The 26,606-nt window shown below is 47.2% G+C and overlaps 1 protein-coding gene across 16 annotated transcripts in view; it reads left to right on the top strand.

The window, feature by feature from the left end:
• HDAC4 (histone deacetylase 4) overlaps positions 1–26,606 on the top strand; it is a 236,430-nt gene that overhangs the window by 98,268 nt on the left and 111,556 nt on the right. For all 16 annotated transcript variants that reach the window (XM_030485807.1, XM_030485810.1, XM_030485798.1 and 13 more), the window contains one exon: positions 23,769–24,013. In XM_030485807.1, the coding sequence (XP_030341667.1) occupies positions 23,769–24,013 (245 nt within the window). The remainder of the gene's footprint in view (positions 1–23,768; positions 24,014–26,606) is intronic.

Raw genomic sequence — 26,606 nt, forward strand, 5'->3', positions numbered from 1 at the left:
CTCGAGGCTCTTCCCCCCGGGTATATTGATTTTCAGGGCTATATTTGGCTCTGCTTTGTCTTTGAGCAGTGGAGGGAATATCAGGTGAATGGCTTGTGCAATAATGCCTAAAATACTGCAGCACTCTCCAGATGCTGTCCTGGAACACTGCCCTCGGTTGGTTAAGTAGACTTTTCCTCTCCCTTTTCATCACCTTTTCCCCACTGCTTCCCTACCCTACTTCCAAAAAAACCTGCTCCAAACCCAAAAATGATTTAGACTGAGACATAAGTCATCAAGTGTACGAATGAAAACTGTAACCAAGGTACTTTAAGCCAAAAAGCCCTAGCAACACTGACACGCTCAGTTGATGATGTGTAATGGTTGAACTTTGGTTTGACTTCTGAAGTATGTAGGCCTTGAAAGCTGGGATGTTGCCTTCAGCAAGGAGGGTCTTTGGAGACCTGGGCTGCAGCGTGAGCACTTCAGCTTTACCATCGTGGTTTCCTTCTGCATGCTCATGCTTTCCTACATCACGAAAGAGGACCGCACAGGGTTGTCCTCCTCCATCCTCACCTAATTCCTCTCACCACCAAACACACGTGAAATCAGTGCTTTTTGTGCCTTGAATGCAGTAGTAAGTTCATCCACAGTAAAGCCATCTCATTTAAGTTTATGGTTGGTGCTGGCTTGGCACTTTCCCCTTTAATGGCTTAATTTGAGGTTTACCTTACACTAGTGTCTCCTTTTAACTTGAAACGACTGCTTATGATTAAATATCAGCTTCTTTGGCTTGACTTTAAATCTTGTGATTTAAACCACTCAGTTCCTCGCTAGTTTTCCATCTGGTTTTTGTTCAAGAAATTGTTTCATCTCAGATGATTCATTCATATTTGATTAGAGATTTCATTATAAGTGGGTCTTAAGTTTTTATGATTTAATAAAAGGTGTTGGAATCATTGGCTTGGAACTGTAATTGTAATATAGAGAATAAATGTATGGCACATCTTAATGATACTTTTGCCAGGTATTTTTCAAGCTGTTACAGTTCTCGCTAATGAATTTTATATGGGGAATCTATTTCCAAGTTTCTAATGAAAGTCAGTGAGTGACCTTTTCCCCTGGCCGGAGGAACTGGTCCCAAGCACGTCTCCAGATTGTGCTGAAGACCAAACCATGGGTGGAATTTCGCTTTCCTTGACACATTTGTTATCCTGCTCATAGGCTGTAATTATATTAATGAGGGTCTTGAAGATCCTGTGTTGTCAGAGTGTCATGTGCATTGGCAAAGTGACACCTGGAAGGCTTTTATTGTCACTAAGGGCACTGATCTGGTTTCTCAGCTTAAAGAAATGAATACAAAATATTACTCAATTTCTTCTCAAAGTAGCTTAAGCTGTTACAATAATGGAGGGAGAACCTTTATCCTCTATTTTTTACTGCTCCAAACCTGCCTTAAGCTCTCAAATATTTTTCTGTTGAATATAATAAGAGCTTATTTTTGTGCTTTAAATATTTGGGGAAATGGTTTTATTAGAAAAAGAGCAGCCCAGGTTATTTTCTGCTATACTTTCCTTAACATTTGATGCCTGTATAATGTATTAGAAAAGGAATATATCATGCAAAACTAGTCAAAGCAAGCCTATCTACTTGATAATGTACCTGCGAACGAAGCATTACCCATGTTCTGATTGAGCGATTTCCATTACATTTTGCTGGGTAGGCTGAAATAACTCCAGTTGAGGGAAGGAAAAATCTGTCATGAATGAAATTAGCAGCTTTGGGTTGTTCACACGTTCTGGGGGAGGGCTGGACAGCCTCAAAGTTTTGAGGTGGGGATTTTCGAGTTCATTTTGCACTTGGAAAATGATTGCACCTCATCGGTGTCATTCCTGAGGAGCCTGTTGGAAATGCTGCCAAAAGCTTTCATTGCAATCTGAGACTGGGGGGGGTAATGTAAATTGGCTGGTTGCATAGAATCACAGAGTGGTTTGGGTTGGAAAGGACCTTAAATCTCATCCAGTTCCAGCCCCCTGCCATGGGCAGGGACACCTCTTGGGTGACCATGTCACCCAAGGCTCTGTCCAACTGTTTGACTGTGTTAGGGTAAGTAGACAAGCACCATGTTCAGCAATAGTGCTGTTGTGTGACTGATGGAAGTGGGTTATGGCTCCATGACGAGTGTCTCACGAGGGTCCTGAGATGGTAACGGCAGGAGGAGTCAACTGAACAGAGCAAGGGAACTAGTGACTGTGGAGATACTTGCTTGTGAAGGTAAATGAACGTTGTTGAGAGAAAGCAGATGATCTGTGTCTGACACAAGCTTCTGACACAGTGCGAGGGCACACCAGGACCCTTTCAAATGTTGTGATGATATTGCAGGGCTTGCAGGATGGGGGAGTGTGGAGGCAGGATCTTGTTCCTCTAGTCTTAGGAGGCGTGGAGACCTCAGAGCAGCTTCCAGTGTCTGAAGGGGGCTACAAGGATGCTGGAGAGGGACCTTCATCAGGGACTGCGGCGATAGGACAAGGGGTGATGGGTTCAAACTGAAACAGGGGAAGTTCAGGTTAGATCTAAGGCAGAAGCTGTTCCCTGTGAGGCTGCTGAGGCGCTGGCACAGACTTTTCCCAGAGAAGCTGTGGCTGCCCCATCCCTGGCAGTGTTCAAGGCCAGGTTGGACACAGGGGCTTGGAGCAACCTGCTCTAGTGGAAGGTGTCCCTGCCCGTGGCAGGGGGTTGGAACTGGATGAGCTTTAAGGTCTCTTCCAACACAAACCAGGCTGAGATTCTATGAAGACAAGCTTTAATCTTGTTCCAAGCAGAGATTTCCTTTTAGGAGGAGATGCCATGTTGTCGTCATACACAGCTTTGTCTCACTAGGTCCTGCTATCACAGTGGCAGGCAGAGCTGAAGGCATTTGCCCAGAGAGTGTTGGGACTCCAGTGTCCCAGATACAGGTCTGGCCAGCCAGCTGGTGGGGTTTATCCCTCTGTTTCCAAAACTGTTCTCTGATAAACAGTGGGTTTTCCTGTTGGGTTTCTGTTATGGAAAGGTGGCAAGTTGAGGTCTTGAGATCAGCAATAGGTTTGTGGAGGGGTTTGTGATGCACTGAGAGAGGGAAAGGCAAGCAAAACTAATTCTTGCTCTTCTGACAGTAAGCCAGGGAGCTGGCATGCTTTACATTTCAATTGGAAGTCTCTTAAGATGGCATTAGACCTGCCCCATCTGTCTCAGCCCAGGTTAGATGATGCTTAGCTGAGCACTAAAGTTCTGCTGATAAAACGCAGCTTGGAGAATGACAGTAATTCCCTGCAGCACTCAAATGTGCTGCCCTCTCAACTGCAACATGCTTCTGTCCTGGGCTCCAAGAGCATGTTCATATGAGACTCCACATACTCATCAAAGAGCACAATTAAACGAGTGGGAAATGGCTGAAAGCATCAGTGAAACATTCCCTTCTCCATGGGATTGTGTGTTCTTGTGCACCCCCCTCTGAAACACAGCCCAGGCTGGAAGCGCTTCCTACCTTTGAATACATACGACTAAAGAAGCTACCTGAGGAATCCTGCTCTAAATTACATGACTTGCTTAAAATGTTTATCTGAGGAGAGTTCATTACTGTGTTTCTGAGTGGAAGGTGCCATTCTACATGCTGAACTGGACTGGCCATGGGGCATTGCTGAGTGGGAGCTGGGGAGAAAGGCCCGGTTCTGTCCCTGGAACTCAACCAGAGAGTGGGGTGCAGGTTTCCACTGCTCAGTGTGAGGGATTGAACCTCACAAATCACAGAATCCCAGACTGGTTTGGGTTGGAAGGGACCTTAAGCTCATCCAGTTCCAACCCCCTGCCACGGGCAGGGACACCTTCCACTAGAGCAGGTTGCTCCAAGCCCCTGTGTCCAACCTGGCCTTTAATACATCTGTTATGATTGGTTTTAGCCAACAGAAAAGTAGGATGGAAGATGTCGCACTCTTGCCTGTAATAAAGAGAAAGAGGAAGGTGAAATCTTAACCAAATGTGCTGGGATTTGGGCAGAAGTCTCAGCAGGGCTGGAGGTAACATGGCTGTTAATGGTCACTGCTCCCAACTCTCCTTCTCATGACCCAATTGCTGCTGCTCGGCTTTCCATGTTCCTCCTTCTGGATGGCCACTGAGTTTGGGGGACAAGAGCCCATGGGAGGGAGTTACAGCAGGTCCCTCTGACGTGGAAATGCAATGCAGGACTGATAAAGCAATCCTTCAAGTTGTAGAGAATGTTCTTCTCTACAGTTTCCTTTCTAGAATGACAGCATAGGGAAAGGTTTAACTTCTGTTGAGACTATTGCTTTATATTCGCCTCAATACATGATATGGCAATGTCCAGATGCTGATAAGAGGTGGAAATAATCTAGCAGGAAAGACACTGGCATGTTGACACAAATATCAAGTATCCTGAAAAGGCAGCCAAGACATTTCATCTCGTTTTATATGAAGCCAGCTCTGTCTGGTATCTGTTACGAGCCCTCCCTCGTTCTGAGGCAGAGCACCAGAACAAAACCAGAGAATAAGGTGATGCGTAAAGTCAAAATAAGAACCATACACACAAATACTAAACTGAAAGAAAGCAGCCACAAATTACCCTTTTTGCACAGGTCATGACACAGAGTGTCTGTATTTCTCCCCACCCCTTCCACAGAAAGGTTTGAATTTTAGAATCACAGAATCCCAGCCTGGTTTGGGTTGGAAGAGACCTTAAAGCTCACCCAGTTCCAACCCCTGCCACGGGCAGGGACACCTTCCACTAGAGCAGGTTGCTCCAAGCCCCTGTGTCCAACCTGGCCTTGAACACTGCCAGGGATGGGGCAGCCACAGCTTCTCTGAGCACCCTGTGCCAGCACCTCATAGGGAAGGACTTCCTTATATCCAACCTAACTCTCCGCTGTTTCAGTTTGAACCCATCACCCCTTGTCCTATCACTCCAGTCCCTGATGCAGAGTCCCTCTCCAGCATCCTTGTAGCCCCCTTCAGACACTGGAAGCTGCTCTGAGGTCTCCACGCAGCTTCTCTTCTCCAGGCTCAACAGCCCCAATGTTCTCAGCCTGTCTTTGTATGAGAGGTGCTCCAGCCCCTGATCATCCTCTGGCCTTGCTCCAGCATCTCCATGTCCTTCTTATGCTGAGGACACCAGCGCTGCACACAGTGCTGCAGGTGGGGTCTTACAAGAGCAAAGTAGGAGGGGCAGGATCACCTCCTTTGACCTGCTGCTCACACTTCTTTTAAGCAATAGTATTTAGGTTAGATCTTAGGAAAAGGCTTCTGCTGCCAAACCATGTATTGCAGTTGTGCAGATGCCGTTCTGCCTTCCCAGAGCATCTTGGTGAATATTGACTTGGAGATCATGACTTTAATCATGGCGTTGTGCTCAGCACCTTCTACGGTGCATAACACTTGCCAAGGTCGGGTGCCTGATGGATTCCTGTTTCTGCCTTTCTTTTTCACTCCTTGTGCTATATCGGTTTCTTTTACCAGCCATGCACTTCTTTTTATAGTAGCAGCGTTTAGGGCTGTTGGAAAGGGGCACGGAGCGGTACGAGGGTGACTGCCTGACCTGCTTCCCACCAACTGCTGCTCCCACAGATGACAGCTCAGCACTGAAGCTGTGAAACGTTTTCCTGGATGGATCAGCAGTGGCGAGAACATGGGCTTCCTTGAGATCTGCCACCTCCTGCCTCTGCAGCCTGCTGCAGACTTGATGCTCTCATGGAGATGAGGGAGCAGCAAAGGGAGCCTGAACTGGGAACCCACTTTCCCTTTGCTGGCTCATGTGCCAGGGTTGGGCGCAAAGGTGACAATGCCACCATCTCCACTCCTTTTGTATGCCAGGGAAGAGCTGTCTTAGCTGTATTGCTTGCTTTCCATTCAAAGTGTTAATCAAAGCCTTCAAGAGTCATCCTGGAGCATAGTTCCCACCTGGCTTTTCTGAACTGAGCACTTGAAATGTGTGTGGGTCTTGCGTGGCCCCTGCAGTAGTGGTTGCTTTGCATGTGTGTGTTCAACGCAAGTGTGACATGTTGTGGCTAATGCAAGAGCAGCCTGTGATTCAGTTCACCTTTCTGATAAAACAGGGACAGGACCAGGGGAATGGCTTGAACCTGCCAGAGGGGAGATTGAGATGAGCTCTTAGGCAGAAGCTCTTCCCTGTGAGGGTGCTGAGGCGCTGGCACAGACTTTTCCCAGAGAAGCTGTGGCTGCCCCATCCCTGGCAGTGTTCAAGGCCAGGTTGGACACAGGGGCTTGGAGCAACCTGCTTTAGTGGAAGATGTTGGAAGGGGGTTGGAACTGGAGGAGCTTTAAGGTCTCTTCCAACACAAACCAGTCTGGGATTCTATGACTGAAGCATTTTAAGTTCTTTGCAGCTGGCTGGGTGTGGAGTATCTGCTGTATCTTGATCGTGTTCTCCTTCAGTGCCCTCAGGTTGCTGACAACAACCTTGAAAGCCATTTCAGGTAGGCACAGGCAGACAAAGCTGCTCCTAGTCTGAAAGGGGGGGGTATTTCAGGGGCACTTCACTAAAGACACCGTCCCCCCCTTCCCCAAGCATTCACTTAGAGATGCCAGTTGTACATTTTCAGGGTCAAAACCGTGGTTTACTCCTATTCAAGGAAAACATTTGTTGGATAAACTCTGTTTTCTCTTTACAAGAATCCAATTTCACCACAAACTGTGTTCTTTTGCACCGAGGGGGGAGCTTTGAAGTTGTGCTGCTCTTTACTGGCTTGGCAAAGGCTTCCTGCACTGCCACACCAAGAGAGAAGCAGATAATGCAGTTACTTGGCAACTTGTCTCTGTACATCGTTGAACCCCGCCAAAGTCCTTAAAAGCTTGTAAATACAGACAGTCTTGGAGCACATTAAATATTAGTTGGTGTGCAATGTAAAATAGTCTTTACTCTTTATCCCATAAAATAAGATCTTGCGTATGACAAAGATTTCAACTTCTAAGTAGCTGTTCTGTAATGCGTACTATTATTTTGCACCTTTGAATTATACTATTAACTGCTATTTTATATCTAAACACTACTTTACATCCAAATGACTAAGCTGTGCATCTCTCGGTGCATATAGCTGTCTGAGAGTATTGAGAACATGTCTAAGTGCAGCATAGATGATGATGATGGAGGTTAAACCCTTCTTAAAGGTGTCACCTAGTTAATGGATTCAGCACCATCTATAATATGGTTATAGTAGGTTTCTGCCTTGTTACCTGCCCCTGTCAATCCTGTTGAGTAAAGGAGAGCTGTAATGTTACGAGTATCATGTTATCTGAGGGCCAAGTGCAAGGTCCTGCCCCTGGGTTGGGGCAATCAGAAGCACAGCTACAGGCTGGAGGAGACTGGATGGAGCAGCCCTGAGGAGGTGGACTTGGGGGTGTTGGGTGAGGAGAAGCTCCCCATGACCCGGCTTCAGTGTGTGCTTGAGCCCAGAACCCTCCCGTGTGCTCTGCTGCACCCCCAGAGCGTGAGCAGCAGGTCAGGGAGGGGATCCTGCCCCTCTGCTGCGCTCTGGGGAGACCTTAGAGCAGCTCCAGTGCCTAAAGGGGCTCCAGGAAACCCGGAGAGGGGCTTTGGACAAGGGCCTGGAGGGACAGGCCAAGGGGAATGGCTTGAACCTGCCAGAGGGGAGATTGAGATGAGCTCTTAGGCAGAAGCTCTTCCCTGTGAGGGTGCTGAGGCGCTGGCACAGACTTTTCCCAGAGAAGCTGTGGCTGCCCCATCCCTGGCAGTGTTCAAGGCCAGGTTGGACACAGGGGCTTGGAGCAACCTGCTCTAGTGGAAGGTGTCCCTGCCCATGGCAGGGGTTGGAACTGGAGGAGCTTTAAGGTCCCTTCCAACACAAACCAGTCTGGGATTCTATGGTTGAGGCTTAAGTTCTTCGCAGCTGGCTGGGTACGGAGTATCTGCTGTGCAAGCGTTCTGTTGTCTCTGTGTTGTACTCAATTCTGTTCTCCATCGGTGCCCTCAGCTTGCTGATAACAGCAATGAAAGCCATTCTATGATCTGTCTTTTCAGGTAGTGAGCATCTGGGAATAGTTGTGGTTGCCTCCCACAAATGGGATACGCTGGGTCCTTGTTAAAGCACATTCAAGCAGCCAGATGCTGCGTTAAGGCCATGCACAAGTCCGGCACCCCTGGGTTTCGGTGTCTTCCCTTTTTCCTTTCTCTCTGAACAGTTTTAGACCTCCTGGGTAAAGGCAGTCTGGAGGAGCAAAGTGTTCTCAATTAAACCGAACTTTTCTTTCAGCTATTGTAAACCAGATCTTAATGCAAATGCTCATTTTAAGATATTCCTTTTCACAAGCAGCAGATATTTAGTCTTACACGTGCCAGTATGGCTGGAAAAGCTTCTTCAAGCATCTGAGATGGGCTCACAATGAGAGGAAACGTCTTGTAGTGAAGGATCTCTCTCAGCACAGGTTTAGTTCTGTATGACGCAATGGCATGTGGCTGCACAGGAATTCTGCTCCAGTCCATGTGTTCTGATGACAAACTGACTTGAAGCAATAAACATGGCACTGCCTATAGAAGACTTATAGTAATGGAGAGGTACCTTTGGTTCTCGTTTTAAAGATTTGGAGGAAGCAGATTAATATAACTGGAAGCAAATACAGGGGACAGATGTGTATAGTGGGAATCTTCAAGAAGGATTTCAATCTAGTTTGTCTTAATAAGTGCTCTTTGGATTTTGTTTGGTTTTCAAGTCGTTGTAGAGCCTTGCCAAACTATTATGTAGGCTTTGTCCAAATCTACCTCTGCCTCACTGGCAGCAGAGGATGGTGCATATCACTGCTCTTGTGTGGTGCTGCCCACATCAGTAGGCACAAAGTGTTGAGTTCAGGGTGAGCCACATCAGTGTCTGCTTTTATTTACAGCCCAGGACCAGTATTTCCAAGCACACCATGATTGTAGGCTTTAAAACCTGTCCCTGTGGTAGTTTTGGGGGGCTGAGGAGAATGAAGGACAGATGCCCCTAAATAGCTTTGTACGTTTCTTGTTCAAGCTTTTGATGATACCTTATTCCATTTACCACGAGTATCTACAGTGGGATGATAGAAAATCAAGCTGCTGCTGGTTTAAATCTTCACAATGGTGTATGATAGCAGGGATCTCAGAAGCAACACTGTCCTTAAGCATAAATCAAGGCAGATGGTAAAACCAGGTGACCTGCAAAATATAACAGGTTTGCTCACCAGAAATGTACAGTACAGACAAATGTACTGTCACCTAAAAATACTGAGATGGCGTTTCTGAACACTGATGAATGTATAAGGAAGTCAAAGTTTGGATAAGGCCAAAAATCACTGTATCCCGGACTGGTTTGTGTTGGAAGGGACCTTAAAGCTCCTCCAGTCCCAACCCCCTGCCATGGGCAGGGACACCTTCCACTAGAGCACATTGCTCCAAGCCCCTGTGTCCAACCTGGCCTTGAATTTTGCATGCTCTAAATACACACTGGTGATCAAACTGACTATAAGGTATTTCTGTGTCACGTTTCTTCCTCCCTGTCTCCCTGTAGCTTTGTTTGATCGGGTTTATCTAGGTCTGGTTTATCTGTAAACAGTGTTATTACACCAGACCTTGTAAAACTGCCTCTTTACACGGTCAGATGTACGTTAGCTTTGTAGCCTCCTCTCACAGAACCACATCCATGGCTCCCAGTAACCCAACTCCTCTGTGCTGGTGCTTAACCAAAAGCCCTGGCCGGTTGATCCAGCACCAGGAGGGCACATGTGGCAGGAACTCCTCAACCCACCAAGCCATTGAAGGTGTGAGACAGCTTCATCCATCCCCATTTTCAAGCATCACTTCTGGACCCCAGAGCACCTTTTGCGTGAGTAGGCAAGTCTTTAATACATCTCCCAGGCTCTTTGCAGGGCTGGGGATGAGTAAAGAGGAGCTGGCGCTGTCTCATGGTACCCACCAAAGCAGGGCTCTACACTTCAAACCTGCTGCTTTGAGTAAAGCAAACGTGAGGCAAATCAGTGATGAAGTGAAACATGCAAATGAAAGCAGGCTAAATCATGGGAAGATTAGGCTGTAGTGATTTAAACCAGCTTTATTTCAGTATGGAAACACTGACGCAGGGTTTAACGTACTTTAAGATATGCTGGTTATCTTCGTAGTTAAGACGGGTGGTCTGAGACACAGGCACACATAGATTATCAGCCTCTAGACCTTTCCGTATACAAAATATACTGTAACAGTGGCATTTTGGAAATGCAAAGCGCTGTTCTGAGGGTTGGCTCCTTTGACTGATCAGCTGGGAGAGCAGAGGGGATTTCGTAGGCTTTGTGTCCTGTGGGGCACAAGAACTTTAGTGTGGTCTGGCGTTTGACTGGCAGCTACAAGTATACACAAGCTGTCTCTCACAAAATGCCATTAGATCACCTTGCCAGGCTTTCTGCTGTGTTTTAGGTGCCATTCAGAAACATTTAGGTCAGTACCTTGTGTTTTGCCAGAGATTGTCATCTGGCAAGAGCTGGGAACTGGGAGGGGGAAGAACAACCACTTCTCTTCATAGTTATTGTGGCCTTAAATCATAGAATCCCAGGCTGGTTTGGGTTGAAGGGACCTTAAAGCTCCTCCAGCTCCACCCCCCTGCCACGGGCAGGGACACCTTCCACTAGAGCAGGTTGCTCCAAGCCCCTGTGTCCAACCTGGCCTTGAACACTGCCAGGGATGGGGCAGCCACAGCTTCTCTGGGAAAAGTCTGTGCCAGCGCCTCAGCACCCTCAGAGGGAAGAGCTTCTGCCTCAGAGCTCATCTCAGTCTCCCCTCTGGCAGGTTCAAGCCATTCCCCTTGGCCTGTCCCTACAGGCCCTTGTCCAAAGCCCCTCTCCAGGTTTCTTGTTGGCCCCCTTTAGGTGTTGGAAGGCTTCTATATATAAGGCTGCTATAAGGTCATCTTGGCAATTAGCTTGGCCTCAATTAAACTTGCTTTTCACAAGTGAAAGATAGGCTTCTTATTGCAGGCTTGGAGTCCACAGGCTCATGATACTACTTCTTAGCTGGTGCTTACATGTCGTAACCCAATGGCTTTGTAGTTTTGGTGGGCTCATCCAGCTGCCGTCCTTCATGGTGGGTTATTCTCTGCTATCTCCCAGCCACTGGAGTCTTTCTCTGCAGTTGTTCCAGTTCTTCAACACACAGCTTAGAAACCAGTTACTGGATCTGTAAGTTTTTCTCCGAGCTATCTAGAAGTAGAATTCCCTTTATGTCCCCTCTCTTGTTTTAGGTTTTATGAACCAGAATTGCTTTTTCAGAGGATGATGCACTAAAGAGAGCTGAGCTGTTAATTTTCACACCTGCTGCTGTGTTCTATGAATGTTTCAAATGGTCTGGCTTTCCTTGCAAGGATAATTTGGTTCCTGCAATCTTTTGGGTTTATATTTTCTTGGATAAATTCTGTACTCCATTAAAAAAACCCCAAACCATTAAACCAAACTTAAATTCAGAACTGCTTTAAATGCCTTAGCATGTTAAGGGAACTTGACATTAAAGAGAAGTCAGTCTATGAAATATTTACTCTAAATGGGAAAAGTTCCCTGACATTGTTTCCCACAATTTACTGTGTTTCAGAAACAAAAACTATGGCACTACAAAGGCAACAGGGAGGGATGAAGGTGTAGAACACACAGTCCTTTGTTAGTGGCCTACCCATGAAACGCTCTTACTATAAAATGTGATTTGCTTGATGGAGAAGGGATTTAGTGTGTATTGGTTCCATGAAAAGAGTTTGGGTGTTTGGGAGTGCTGATCTGTTCAGGTTTGGATACCCTCTTTGAAACAATTTGTTGTGTAGGAATGTTGAAGTGAATGCAAGAATGGAATGTCCCGTTTTCATCATGTTTCAGTTATTTCAGGGTGCTATGAAAAGAGAGAAGGAGTCTGGAGACAGACCCTAAGGAACTACATCATCCTTGTGGTACTTTGTGCATTCCTGAATCTGGAGAGGGATGAACTTCCATTAATTTTCACAGTCTATTCCAATAAAGATGTGCTTCTTGCTTCAGGCTGGTACCTTCTGCGCTCACATCCAGCCTCTGCTCTTCTGCCACTGTTCTTCAAGTGGTGGCGGATGGATGGGGAGTTTCATACTAATTCTTCTCCAAACCTCTGAAGGGAGACGTTGGTGCAAGTTCTGCCTCATGGTCACCCTCATCCTTCCTTTCTTGTACTCTTTCAGGGCTGTTTCTGGCTCCAGCCGTACCTTTTGGTGTTCGGAAAATGTGGAGCCCAGATGGGGCTTCTGGAAGCAACCCTAATGCAAAAAGGAGTGTCCCACTGACAGTCATTTGTAGTCTCATTTCTTGGTAACAGCAAGGGTGTGAACTACTTGGGGGAAGTGGTAGGGAAATCATTTCCATCTCCACTTGTCTCCAGTTACCACTGAAACAACTTTAACCTTAAACTTGCTTTTAAAACCCTTCCTCCTCAGCTTACCTCCTGTAGTTGTTCCTCAGTTGCTTGCCTGGATGTTCTTTTTATCTCTTTCTTCTAGTTTCCTGAATGCCTTTTGTCCACTCTTCCCCTTCATAACCAAGTGTCCTCTTAAGACTTGGTCAGCTGAATGACTGAGCCCTCTTCAGGTTCTTTCCAAAGTCTCTTATCTTTTTCAAGTTGTCTGAAAAGTCAGTCATTGTTAGTTTAGTTTAGGTAAGGATACAGATAGGATCAACATCCTTATATATATTTCAAGTCTCTCACCTTTGGGCTTCTCATAGCATCCTTTCTGTGGAAGAATCAGGCTACTGTCAAGCCCTAGCAGAGAAGTTGCATGAGTGTCACTGGAGCAGTAAGTACAACTACCGTGTAAGTAGGTAGGCATCATTTAATTTGCCATCATCTGGAAACCTGGTAGTTAGGTCCAGGTTTCACACTCTGAACTAGCTGCCCAACAGAAATAAGCCATCTCATTGCTGGTGGTCTGCTGTGAAGCTGAAATGTGAATATACACGAGCACAATGGGAGCTCCTTATGCCAGAGCCTGTCTTCTGCACGCTGCAGTCAAGATCAGCTGCGGGTTCCCAAACTCATTGATGTCCATCCTGTCCTTTGATCAGCCCAACTTGCACTAGATACTACTCTTTAAATTTCATAGAATATTGAATTCACTGAGCCTGTGCCACTCTTCATGATAGGTTTTACCACTTTGGAAGTTCTTTAGCTGTGATTTAGGTTTTATTTGCTCCTCCATGGCCCTGTAGTGAGGGTGGGTGCTGTGCTCACACCGAAATCCAGATCTCTGAGGAGCAGGGCATTGTATCTTCAAAGGAGATGCTTTGCTATTACAGGTTTGGTTTAAGGAAACATCTTCCCTTGATGAACCTGGTGAGCAAACCCTCCTGGCTGTTCTTATGTTCCGCAGCAGAAAACTGACTCCTTGTGAAGTGTTTTGACAGGGTCAAGTTTAGCTGTGATGTTGCTTGTAGTTAGTTATATCATGACCATGTTTCTTGTAGTACAACCGCCATTTTTGCATGAATTAAATGGAATTTGATGTTAAAAAACTGACTTGTGGTTTTGAACAACATAAACCAGAATTGCCTTATTCATCGGAGCAGTGAGGGAAGGCTTGTTGACCTCTTGCTTTGGTTGTAGTAGATGTAGTGAGATGTAACTCACATTTTACACAGCTGTGAATGATTTGTCCTCAGCTTGGATGCTGCTCAGTTAGGTAGCTTCCAGTAGCAGGGTCAGAATAAAGCTGACTCCATTAACTCCTGTACCCAGCTGATGCTGCTCTTTCTACTTTCCTATGCACACTCCCAAGTCTTCTAGAGTGATGGATGCCACGGGGAAGGTGAAGCAAGTACAATGAGGAAAATAAGAGGAGAAGTGGGAGTTGTGTAGGTGTTCCTCCTCATTCACCCACCCTTGCTTGAAAAAGAGTGTGCTGTTTCTCTGGCAATACACATCAGAGTAAGGGAACAGTGGCTGTCATCCTCTTCCATCTTCTCTACAGAGCTCTGGAGGGGTCCAGGAGTGTCATGGTCATAGCTCTTCAAGTGGGGTAGGTCATCCAATATAATAAGGATGCAGGGAGGGGATAAAATGTTGTCTTTTGTAGGCAAAATGTACTTGTGAGCCTTAGGATACATTTAATTTCCCCTGTTTTGCACATTAGTTTTTGATTGCAGTGCTCCTTGCTCTACTGAAGGACAGTCTTTGAGGAAGGGGGAATAAAGACACCTTGTGCTCCACCTTTGGTTGATGTTGTGAAACATGGGAGGTGGCTCTTTTAGAGTGTTCCACCTGCCATTTATAGAAGCAATGCTTTGGTTAATTCAAAGGTTGTTCTTAATATCAGGGACCTTTTAATTGCAATGATTGTGTTGGATGCATTGGGTGAGCAGCAGTGAGGGCAGTCCTCTTAGTACCTTCTGAAATGCTGCTCACCAGTGGTTTGTGAAGCTGCTCAACAGACCCAGCAGGCGAGCAGCCAACTCACATCCTTCATGAAAAACAGGAGAACTTTAATTCTAGAAGCTTGTAGCAGCAAAATTCAGTTGTCCTTTTAAAAGAATGTGTTCATTCATAGAATTGTGGAATGGTTTGGGTTGAAAGGACCTTAAAGCTCCTCCAGTTCCAAGCCCCTGCCACGGGCAGGGACACCTTCCACTAGAGCAGATTGCTCCAAGCCCCTGTGTCCAACCTGGCCTTGAACACTGCCAGGGATGGGGCAGCCACAGCTCCTCTGGGAAAAGTCTGTGCCAGCGCCTCAGCACCCTCACAGGGAAGAGCTTCTGCCTAAGAGCTCATCTCAGTCTCCCCTCTGGCAGGTTCAAGCCATTCCCCTTGGCCTGTCCCTCCAGGCCCTTGTCCAAAGCCCCTCTCCAGGTTCCCTGGAGCCCCTTTAGGCACTGGAGCTGCTCTAAGGTCTCCCCTTCAGGAGCCTTCTCTTCTCCAGGCTGCCCCAGCCCAGCTCTCTCAGCCTGGCTCCAGAGCAGAGCTGCTCCAGCCCTCGCAGCAGCTCCGGGGCCTCCTCTGGACTCGCTTTAACAGTGATCTAACAGGGTGGATTTTTTTTGTCATCATGGGGAGTTTTTCATGTATAACCTCAGATGAGACTCACAGGCTCCTTCTTCGTCTGCTCCGTGTTTGAATTCTCTTTTCTAAACTATCAGTTTCCCTTGAATGAAGTTTAGAATGAGATTAGAGAGAGGCATATGAGAAGTCTGGGTGGGTTTGTCTCTTCAGAAGTACAGCAGAACTTCCTCCAACCTGCCTTTTTCCCTTGGGTACCTGATAAGGTGAGGAGTTTCTTGTACCAACAGTGAGACAGGTGGATCAAAGAGGTTCAGTTGCTGGATAATGCTTGAAACAAGGAGGCAGGGGAAATGATATTCCCAGGAATGCCTTTTAAGAAGGGACAGATATTCTTTTGTTTTGTCTTCTGGTGTATATTATTACTTATTTAGATGCTTTTTCCTGTGGCAACTCATGTGGGTTTTGGTTGTCTGTCCCCTAGAACACAAGGAAAGGCTTACCACAATGGTATGAAGTCTAAAGTATGAAGTAGTCCAAGCTGACTCTTTTGATTCCATTATCTTTCATTTCAGTAAAAGCGCTGGCATCTTCCAAGACACTCATTTTAAAGATGTCATTGAAGGTGGGGTAGGATAATGAATGAAAAGGAGGTGGTGAAACTTAAGTGTCTCCCTTTGGAGCTGTTCTATCTGCACAAGCTCATCTTTTGGAGACATCTGTGCAATCAAAGTTTTCTTCCTGGCCTCCTCACAGGCACTTTGACATGAACTCTTCACAGTCTTATTTAGGACTTATTGCATGTTGAGTGTTTGGCTGTGCCCTGTTTTCTTTGTGAAGTGTTTGGCTTCCTTGTGGGCAGGACATAATGCTGATAGTGCTCAGGAGATCAGGGTTCTGCTGCAGCCCCTGCTTGAGAACGCTCAAGTGTTTTTTGGTACTTTAGGTGGGACCAGCAGATGGTTTCTAAGATCCAGATATTTAGCCATGGAAGAGAAGGCTCCTTAACGGAAGAGGTTAAGTGTGTAAAGGGGCTCCAGTGTGTAAAGGGGCTCCAGGAGACCTGGAGAGGGGCTTTGGACAAGGGCCTGTAGGGACAGGACAAGGGGGAATGGCTATAATTGTTTTAAATTAAAGATAGGATAATAGTTTTAAATAGTTTTAAATTAAACTAGGATAGAGAAAGTGAGGATGAAGTGGTCTGCTCTTCAAGGTTTGGCTTTCTTATCACCATGAATAAAATGTGTATATAGGTCTCCAGTAAATGCTAATAGATCTTTTTGGGGAAGGTATTAGGATCAAAGAAAGCTGGTTATAGAAATCCAGAATCACTGCACCCTTATTATGTCTTCAGCTCTCAGTAGTAATCAGCAAAAAGTTTCATTGCCATGAATGAGTGAGTGACATTTAAAGCTCCATCTGTTGCCTACGGTGCAGTGCCTCACGATGCGTTTCAATGGGTGCTGGGATGATTAATTTTGGTTCCCATTCATACCGCATGAAATATTCTCCTAGCAGGGAATGACTCCAGCCCTTTGCTGAACTGCAGCATGTGTAGTGCTGGTTGGAAACCTCAGCTGCTGTTTACTCTTCTCTTGTGTGCTGAGAAAGGATCCAGGCTGCGTTTGCATTCACCCACACCTCTCTTGTCACAAGCTCTGCAAACACGCTGGCTGCTGTGGTGCACGGCCCTGCCTGCTTTAGAGGGATGGCTCCATCGCTGGTGCTGTTGCTTGCTTCCCATTCCAGAGCTGTGTGACCACACGACTGGCCTGTCCCCATAGGTGAGGACCACCTTCTGATGTCTAATCTGACGTCTCCGTCCTTCAGACTAGCTGCACTGTGATGCTTAAGCTTGTCGTGTAATTGTAGCCCCAAAGGGATCCCTGCTGAGATCCTGGTCCCTGCCTTTGGGAGGGCAGAGGTAAGAATTAAATAAAGCAGACATAATAAAGCGTTACTCCAGGCTGCCCCACAGCACCCCACTCTGCACATAAGTACTACAGGTTGATGGAGGAGTGTGGCATGGCCATGCCTTCATCCTGCCCCTGGGTGATGCTTGTGGTGCACAGCACAGGACTGGTGTCAAGGAAGCTGCCCCTTAGAGACCTCCTACATGGGATCCCAGGCAAGTGTGGGGGCTCGTGGTGAAATCTTCCCTAGGGAATAAGCTGACTATAGATGGTAATATGAGTTTTTCCCCTCTTCCATATATTTGGGCCATCTAGCATGTCTTAGATTCACACCTCAGGCACTCTGAGGGTCTGTGTCTTCGTCCGCTTTGTTCTGCTTTACACACAGAATACGCTGCTTTTCTCCTGGCACTGCAGTCAGATACTGCAGTAGCTCGTTTCTATTAATAGCTCTGATCTCACCCTCGCTTAGTGTTTCGGCGAGTTTGGACGTTTTCAGGAGTGGGAAGGAGCACCCTGGCTGCCCAGCACTGCACAGGCTGGGGGGGGATGCTTGATCCGTAATAATCTAACATCACGCAACTAACGTGAGCCTTCCTTCCAGAGTAAACCACTGCAAATACTGCCTCAATTGCTCCTTGCATCCTTCCCAGGCTGACCCTCTGAGGGCTGGAGCAGCTCTGCCCTGGAGCCAGGCTGAGAGAGCTGGGCTGGGTCAGCCTGGAGAAGAGAAGGCTCCTGAAGGGGAGACCTTAGAACAGCTCCAGTGCCTAAAGGGGCTCCAGGAAACCTGGAGAGGGGCTTTGGACAAGGGCCTGTAGGGACAGGACAAGGGGAATGGCTTGAACCCCTTAGAATCCCAGACTGGTTTGTGTTGGAAGGGACCTTAAAGCTCATCCAGTTCCAACCCCCTGCCACGGGCAGGGACACCTTCCACTAGAGCAGGTTGCTCCAAGCCCCTGTGTCCAACCTGGCCTTGAACACTGCCAGGGATGGGGCAGCCACAGCTTCTCTGGGAAAAGTCTGTGCCAGCGCCTCAGCACCCTCATAGGGAAGAGCTTCTGCCTAAGATCTAATTCCCTGGAATTAGATATAATTCCACTCTGTGCCAGGCGGGTGGCAGCCTCAGGGAAGGTGCTCCATGCACTTTCCATATGAAGGTGATGTCGTATTTCAAATGCGAGAGGCAGTTTTCTTTTCTGCTTCATTTTGCACGCACACATGCACAAAAGGAAAGTCTTTCTGGCAACAGCTTTTGGTTTAAGGAAAAAGAAAGCAAGTTGGAGCGATGTTTCTAAAGTTCAGCTTAAGTAAAGTTTATGCTGAAGCAAGATTTGTATTTAAAGCTCTGCGTCAAATATCCCATGTCTTGTACTGAAATCTGGTTTTAACTTCCATTCTAGTGTGTATTCAGGACTGAGCCCTTTGACATTTTCATCCTTTAAGGCCTGCATGGAAATGCTGTATCCAAGAAAGGAAGAATATACAGTTTTTCCTGTTAATTTTATTTCAGTGCACGTATTGAAGTAGTGTCACCTTCTCCTGTTCCCTTCCAAAACGCTCAGTACTTGTGGAGAAGTTATTTTCCACTTGGGAGTATGGAAGAAACTCAACCTATGATTTCTCTGACAGTGTGTTTCTACGAAGCCTTGATGGGCAATGATTTTCACGTCCAACGTCGTTTGTAGGGAGCACACCTTTGCTTTCAGGTTTGAGATTATAGTTCGTTTACAGCAAGTGTGTTTGAGAACTAAAGTGGATGTAAGATACAGTTATGAGCAAGCTGTGAGCTGTCAAATTGACAGCCTCAAGCAGGAGGCTGCTCCGTGCTGGTGATCAATGGGGATGATGCTTTAACAAGCCAACACAGGGGCAGACTTGGATGTTTGGGAGAGAAACATCGAGGAGAGTGTTTCTAACGTGGTATAAAAGTAATGGTAACTTGAGCGTGGAAAAAAGGAATCCTTCCATGCTTAGGTTAAAACAAAGCTTAACAAATAACATCCCTCCTGTTTTCTCCTTCTGGTCCTACAGGGAAGGAAAAGGCAGAGAGAACATAAGATAGTTGATTATTCATAATCGCGATCTTGTCTTCTAATTCATGGCTTTGGCATTTCTCATGAAACCTCTGAATGTAGTCTTTGTGCTTTTGCTAGCGTCATGAAGCTGATTGTATTAATATGTTCTCAAGGCAGAACCTAGAAAAGCAATTTTCTAGTCTACCATAAAATATTCATAAGAACACAGGCTTTTTTTTGTCTTGAGGATGTGTTCATTAAGCAGAGAAGGTTTGATTGTTTTCGGGAGGGCTCTGTGGGTCAAAAGCACTTGCTGCTTCTGTGGGGAGCTCATGGCATTTCAAAGAGGGGGGTATTTTGAGACTGAAATAGTAAGAGCCGAGGATGACGCAGCCTCTGCCGAGACTCTGAATGGGAATTGTGGTTGTGCTCTCCGCAGCTGGTGCCCCGTGCATCGGGTGTTGCAGGGGGGATGAATCCGTTTGGATGGGAAATGGAAGGATTGTTAAGTTTTCTCGGGACCGTTATCCAACACGGTGCAAGTTAAGGCTCTGCTTAGGGAGTAAAAGGCTGCAGAGAGGGGCTCTTCATCAGGAACTAGAGCAATAGGACAAGGGTTGATGGGTTCAAACTGAAACGGGAAGTTCAGGTTAGATCTAAGGCAGAAGCTCTTCCCTGTGAGGGTGCTGAGGCACTGGAATGGGTTACCCAAGGAAGTTGTGAATGCTCCATCCCTGGCAGTGTTCAAGGCCAGGTTGGTTGGAGCCTTGGGTGACATAGTTTAGTGTGTGGTGTCCCTGCCCATGGCAGGGGATTGGAACTAGATGATCTTAAGGTCCTTTCCAACCCAAACCAGTCTATGATTCCATGATTTATCACAGGACAAAAGCACAAGTCGTAGTGGTCACAAGGAGTAGTGTGTTCGTTCTGGCTCAAACCATGCCTATTTTAACATGTTGAAAGCTTTTATTGTCTACTTTTAGGAAACACAGTGTTTAGTTCTTAAAGGTGTGTTAGAAACTGCACGTGGATTTCGAGGCAGATTGGATTTAGTCTAAATCTCTGCTCTGGAGCCAGGCTGAGAGAGCTGGGCTGGGGCAGCCTGGAGAAGAGAAGGCTCCTGAAGGGGAGACCTTAGAGCAGCTCCAGTGCCTAAAGGGGCTCCAGGAAACCTGGAGAGGGGCTTTGGCCAAGGGCCTGTAGGGACAGGCCAAGGGGAATGGCTTGAACCTGCCAGAGGGGAGATTGAGATGAGCTCTTAGGCAGGAGCTCTTCCCTGTGAGGGTGCTGAGGCGCTGGCACAGACTTTTCCCAGAGAAGCTGTGGCTGCCCCATCCCTGGCAGTGTTCAAGGCCAGGTTGGACACAGGGGCTTGGAGCAACCTGCTCTAGTGGAAGGTGTCCCTGCCCGTGGCAGGGGGTTGGGACTGGATGAGCTTTAAGGTCCCTTCCAACCCAAACCAGTTTATGAATCTATAAATAGCATTACCAAACGCAGTCAGCTGTATTGAAGATAAACAGATTTACCTGGAGAGCGGGTAAGCAGCTCGAGTGACTACTACCTCTGCATTAGTAACTCTGACCTTTGGTCCACACGTCTAAAAGATGGGAGATGTTATTGCTGGGTGCTCAGAACTCTCAGGCTGGACATGAAAACAGGGAATGCATTTAAAAGGCTTGTGATTCACAGAGCCCGCTGTGCTGCTTGCTTCACTGACTCACTGCGCTTGATTCTCTACCATTAACTGGTTAGAGCTCTCCTGGAGCCTGGGGCGCGGAACTATGGGCAATCTGTGCCAGTGTTTCACCACCCTCATTGTAAACAGTTTCTTCCTCATGTCCAGCCTGTTTCTGCCCTCTTTTAGTTTAAAACCATCGCCCCTCATCTCTTCTCCAGGACACAGCCCGTTTCCTACAGCCCTTGGGACACACGATGGTTTCAGATTGTACTTTTTGCCCCATACGCCGTGCTGCAGGGGCAGGTATCGCATAGCTGTAGGGCTGTTACGGGGTTGCCTGAGTTTGAGTAGTACTGGAGGGATCCAAAACATTCTTCTGTCACTCTGAAATCCTGCTTTAAATCTAATTTAAGGCATCGCATCTAAGGTGAGAAGTTTCTGAAGCGATAGTCTGTGAAATGAGAGGGCTGGTGTCGAGCCATCAGCTCCCACAGAAAGGATGAAGAGATGTTTCTGTGCAGCACTTGCCATAGGGATGCTTTGTGGGCACAAATTGGAAGGGTCTACCCACAGTTCCAACCACGTAGGAAAGCATCAGCCATTCCCAAGGAGGGCTTTAGGAACACGTTTAGGTGGGTTTGAATGGTTGAATGGCTCACCCCAGAATCCCCTGGAGGGAAGGAATCCCAGCTCTGGTCCTGCGGGGGAGAGAGGGGAGCAGGGAAAAGGCCACAGGAAGGAAAACAATAGGGAAGTGAAGGGAAGAGCTTGTGGGTTGAAAAATAGCAACACTTCCAGTAATGTGACCTTTAGCAGAAAATGTTTCCATCCAAAAGAGAAAACCAAAGAGAAAGCCTCCTCCTCCCCAGCACAAGCTGAGCATGAGGAGGGAGAAGGACACTGCTCTTGCACATGTGCTGTGCTCCTGCAGCCCTGCTGCCTTCTCCACAAACGTTAAGAAGCTCAATTCGGATACTTTGGTCTCTGTAACACCCTCCCTCTGCTTTTGTGCATCTTTCTTTGCAAAGGAAAGCAATGGATTTGGGTTGGTTTGTTACTGTGCTTTCCATTTCCTGCGCTAATCTTCTTTCCTAAACTGCTTTGGAAGAAGTGATGTTCTCCCTCAAATTGGCCTTGTGTAGACTAAGCAAAATGTCTACATTCATCTCCTGGGATGTGATTTGTTGCTGCTTGTTTGTTCTCTGCCTTCAGCTCCAGCAGCACTAACCTGGCCGTGCTTTTTAAACCCCATCACTTAGCTCCACATCCCCCTTTCCAAGGAGCTGCCACCTGTGATGGAGTTGCCTTCCAGTGGTCCCTGTCCCTGCTGCCCTTGCCCTTGGCAGCAGGGCACTACACTTTGGTTTACAAGGGGCCAAAACACCTGGATTTTTTGGAATGACTCCACTATTTTGGTTCCTTTTCCTGTGTGTCTGTGTTTTATTCAGCTTCAGGTTTTACCAGCATCAACTTCTTACTCATTTCTCCATTACTGGCAAAAATAATTGGGACAAAACCCTATGAAAACTCCTTCCTCTGGGATTGATGATACTGATGTCCTGATGGAGGTGATGTGTGGGCATTTGCTGGGTATCACAGTGGCTTTCTCTGGGGGATGGCATAGAAGGGGGTGAGTGAAGTGGCTTGTATGAGCAGGGCAGGTTCAGCACAGGGTCCTTCTTGTAGTGGGGCATCATGTCTAACACTGTGAGAGCTCAGCCTTGCCCGGGCACAGTCCTAGGAAAGCCCTGGGTAACCCTTTCATGTGGAGTAGGTATCTTAGCAGATGTGTGAGACTGGTCCAGCTTCAGTGGTGCTCCAGAGTTTGGGCAACCTTGCACAAACATACCTTAAACCTTAAAGAGAAAACAGCAGCTAAAATAAAACCCCCAACTCCAGTTTAGTTTCCAAGTTTGTGGAAGCTCAGCGTTTTTTGAAGGATGAGCCCTTTTTCATTCTGCAGATGATGTTTTCGTTCTGCAGATGAGTGATTGCCTTGTAGAGAGAGACATTAAATGTGGTCAGTGTATGGAGTGCAGGAGACATGCAGAATTCAGGTGGAATTTAGACATTGGCAGTCATTCCTGTGATGGCAGTGATTTTTAGCACAAACAAGCTGAGTTCACTTATTGCAAAGGGATTTTTCACAGGTGTTTCTTGCTGCCCTTTTTTACCACAATCCCATTGTCTTCAGGGAGATGCTTTTTGTGTAAGCAAAGGACTGATTTTTACTCCACAGATAATCAAGGTGATAGCTTTCCCTTTTTTATTTTCTTAGCATACACCTCTTTGTAAACATACTGTTCTCTATCTGTGCCTTGATTGTGCCTTGGGTTTGTCCCACTTGGACGTGGAGTGACAGAGACAAGTCTTTGTGTAGGCTCCCATTTGGGAGGCTGCTGCTCTGCAGTGTCCCCATGTGATGTGTTTGCAGTCTCCAGGGAGACCTTAGAGCAGCTCCAGTGCCTAAAGGGGCTCCAGGAAACCTGGAGAGGGGCTTTGGACAAGGGCCTGTAGGGACAGGCCAAGGGGAATGGCTTTAACCTGCCAGAGGGGAGATTGAGATGAGCTCTGAGGCAGAAGCTCTTCCCCGTGAGGGTGCTGAGGCGCTGGCACAGACTTTTCCCAGAGAAGCTGTGGCTGCCCCATCCCTGGCAGTGTTCAAGGCCAGGTTGGACACAGGGGCTTGGAGCAACCTGCTCTAGTGGAAGGTGTCCCTGCCCGTGGCAGGGGGTTGGGACTGGATGAGCTTTAAGGTCCCTTCCAACCCAAACCATTCCATGATTCTGTGATTGATCCTTTCTGTAAAGTCTTAGATTAATCTTTCTTATTTCAAGTGATACTCAAAGAGCGGAACCACAGGTGTACATTTTGAATACACAGATGTAGAATGATATCAAGAAGGGTCACATGTGGTGTGTGGAAGTCCTTTTGCTGTTAGCACACACATAGCTGTAGGTGGTGGTGGCTGGAGGAAAACTTCTTGAACTCCGAATTCCATAGTGCTTTTTTACCATTTAAAAGATGGTGCAAGTTTAAAAGTGTTGTTCTTGATTCAATCCATGGTTCCTCATTGTCTTTACTGGACACAGGATGAAAGCTAGATCCCTGGGTGAATGGGGAAGACACTCATCTCTCCTCTTGTTCTCATGTCGTAGTTGATGTGACCACAGCACTGCCCTTGCAAGTTGCACCGACTTCAGTCCCAATGGATCTGCGCTTGGACCACCAGTTTTCCATGCCCGTGACAGAGCCGACGCTGCGGGAACAGCAGCTGCAGCAGGAGCTCCTGGCACTCAAGCAGAAACAGCAGATCCAGAGACAGATCCTCATAGCTGAGTTCCAGCGGCAGCACGAGCAGCTCTCCCGGCAGCATGAGGCCCAGCTGCATGAGCACATCAAAGTAAGTGATGAGCAGCCCTGTATTGGGCACTGTGTGCAAGCATCCCCTCACCTTGAGGAGATGATCCAACTGATGTGGTTTGGGGTAGGAATACTGTGCTGGGCTTGGTAACCTCCGCTCAGAGAATACCTAAAGGGGCTCCAAGAAACCTGGAGAGGGGCTTTGGGCACGGGCCTGTAGGGACAGGACAAAGGGAATGGCTTGAACCTGCCAGAGGGGAGATTGAGATGAGCTCTTAGGCAGAAGCTCTTCCCTGTGAGGGTGCTGAGGCGCTGGCACAGACTTTTCCCAGAGAAGCTGTGGCTGCCCCATCCCTGGCAGTGTTCAAGGCCAGGTTGGACACAGGGGCTTGGAGCAACCTGCTCTAGTGGAAGGTGTCCCTGCCCGTGGCAGGGGGTTGGAACTGGATGAGCTTTAAGGTCCCTTCCAACACAAACCACTCTGGGATTCTATGATCTTAAAGGTCCCTTCCAACCCAAAACAGTCTGGGATTCTTTGAGTGATCTTTTGTAAAGGGATGCAAGCACCAAGAGTTAAAAAGGGGTATAGAGTGGAGGAGAGGAAGCAAGGTAAGCTGGTGTCGTGTTAAACATTACCCACCCATCTGTATTCAGAACTCCTGTGTCCCACTGCCATCAGGTGGCTTGTTTTCCCTAGATTCGAGAAATTTCAGTAGAATTTAACCCAACAGGAGGGCTTTTTTAGGCTATCTTTACACTAAGATCACATATTTGGGGCTAGAGTGGCCTATCAGAGTGCTCACTGGACATCAGCACACGGTGCAAAGCAGATGTTTGAACCTTAGTGTCTCTGTGGCGACTGCAGCCGGTGTTCGTGCTACTCTGGTGCATGGGACGGAGAAAACACGTAACACACAGGAGAAGTAGGAAGTAGAGTTTAGAAGATGGCTGTTGCATAGTGAAAACGTTAGACATTATATAAATATTTCACAGTGATAGACTATTGCTATGGTAACAGAAGCTTTCAGCATTGCTAATATGCTCTCCTTTCAAAAGGGGGATTAGCGCTGCACATGGTAAATAGCGTTAATGTAATATTAAAAAGCAACCTCAATTCAACCTTATATAACTTTCATTTTAATACAAAATACATGTCAGAGTGGGGAAGATAGGATTAAAAGTTAATGGGGTATTATTTACAGACTTTTCAAACACAGAGACGAGCCTGAGTTTGTAAGAGCAGTCGCTGTTTGAGGACTGATTGAATATCTCTGTCCTTAGTGGGTCTGCTGTGTTCTCTTCAGGATAAAGGTGTGGGGAGGTGCATGATCAGGGGGTTGGAGCAGCTCTGCTCTGGAGCCAGGCTGAGAGAGCTGGGCTGGGGCAGCCTGGAGAAGAGAAGGCTCCTGGAGGGGAGACCTTAGAGCAGCTCCAGTGCCTAAAGGGGCTCCAGGAAAGCTGGAGAGGGGCTTTGGACAAGGGCCTGTAGGGACAGGCCAAGGGGAATGGCTTGAACCTGCCAGAGGGGAGATTGAGATGAGCTCTTAGGCAGAAGCTCTTCCCTGTGAGGGTGCTGAGGCGCTGGCACAGACTTTTCCCAGAGAAGCTGTGGCTGCCCCATCCCTGGCAGTGTTCAAGGCCAGGTTGGACACAGGGGCTTGGAGCAACCTGCTCTAGTGGAAGGTGTCCCTGCCCGTGGCAGGGGGTTGGGGCTGGATGAGCTTTAAGGTCCCTTCCAACACATTCTATGGTTCTCTGATTCTTAAGCAGCTCCTCTGTATTTTGGACAGACATCAGTATAGCCGATATGGCTGAGTTACAGCCAGCAGCACTATGAATGTTTTAAAGAAGTTACTCCATTGACATGTTAAACCCTCAGCTAGTACAGGAGGAATCAGGGTTTATTTGTTTTCTTTCTTTTTTGCTCTGGTGTCCGTGTGAGCAGAGAACCTGTTCTGACTCGATGTGAAGTAAGAGGGGGGAAGCATCTCTCCCTCCCACCCCTAAACAAAGCACTAGTGTAAGGAACACCTTAAGGTCTTCTAAAGTAAGTGAAATTTGGCTTGAAAAATGCTGGCATGCCTTCCTTGTTTTTCTATTCAAGTAGATAACTTTTTCCTATTGAAATCTGATGTTTGGGCATTTTCCAGAACTTGGTTTCATTCCAGCAGCCCAGTTTGAATCATCTGACCTAGTGCAAGAGAAGATGATGGGATGCTCACAGCCCTTCTTGCCTGCATGTGCAATCCCTTCCCTTGTCCTTTCCCCCCCGAGCATTCCTTGCTTTATAGACATTGGATTTTGAAGAAGTGGGCTCCAAATGTAGTTGGAAAATCCCAGAAGATCCTGGAATTTGGAGAGCCAAGCTCTGAGTGAAACAATGTTTGTGGAAGGGAAGTACAGTAGACACAGTTACCTCTTGGCACGTGGCAGGAGTGGAATCGTTGCAATCAAGGAGGTAACAGGAAAACCCTGACTTGCGTAGGGAAAATAAATGGAGCCTTACGAAAACTTGGTACAGAAATAGGGAAAAGTGCCTTTCACAGCTATGGTGCAGCTTTGCAGGTTGTTGAGGTTTGACATGTGAGAGCAGCACGGAAAGGAAGCGGGAGCTGGTGAGCACCGGAGGCTGC

The sequence above is a fragment of the Strigops habroptila genome, chromosome 5 (assembly GCF_004027225.2).
Source record: "Strigops habroptila isolate Jane chromosome 5, bStrHab1.2.pri, whole genome shotgun sequence".
NCBI lineage: Eukaryota > Metazoa > Chordata > Aves > Psittaciformes > Psittacidae > Strigops > Strigops habroptila.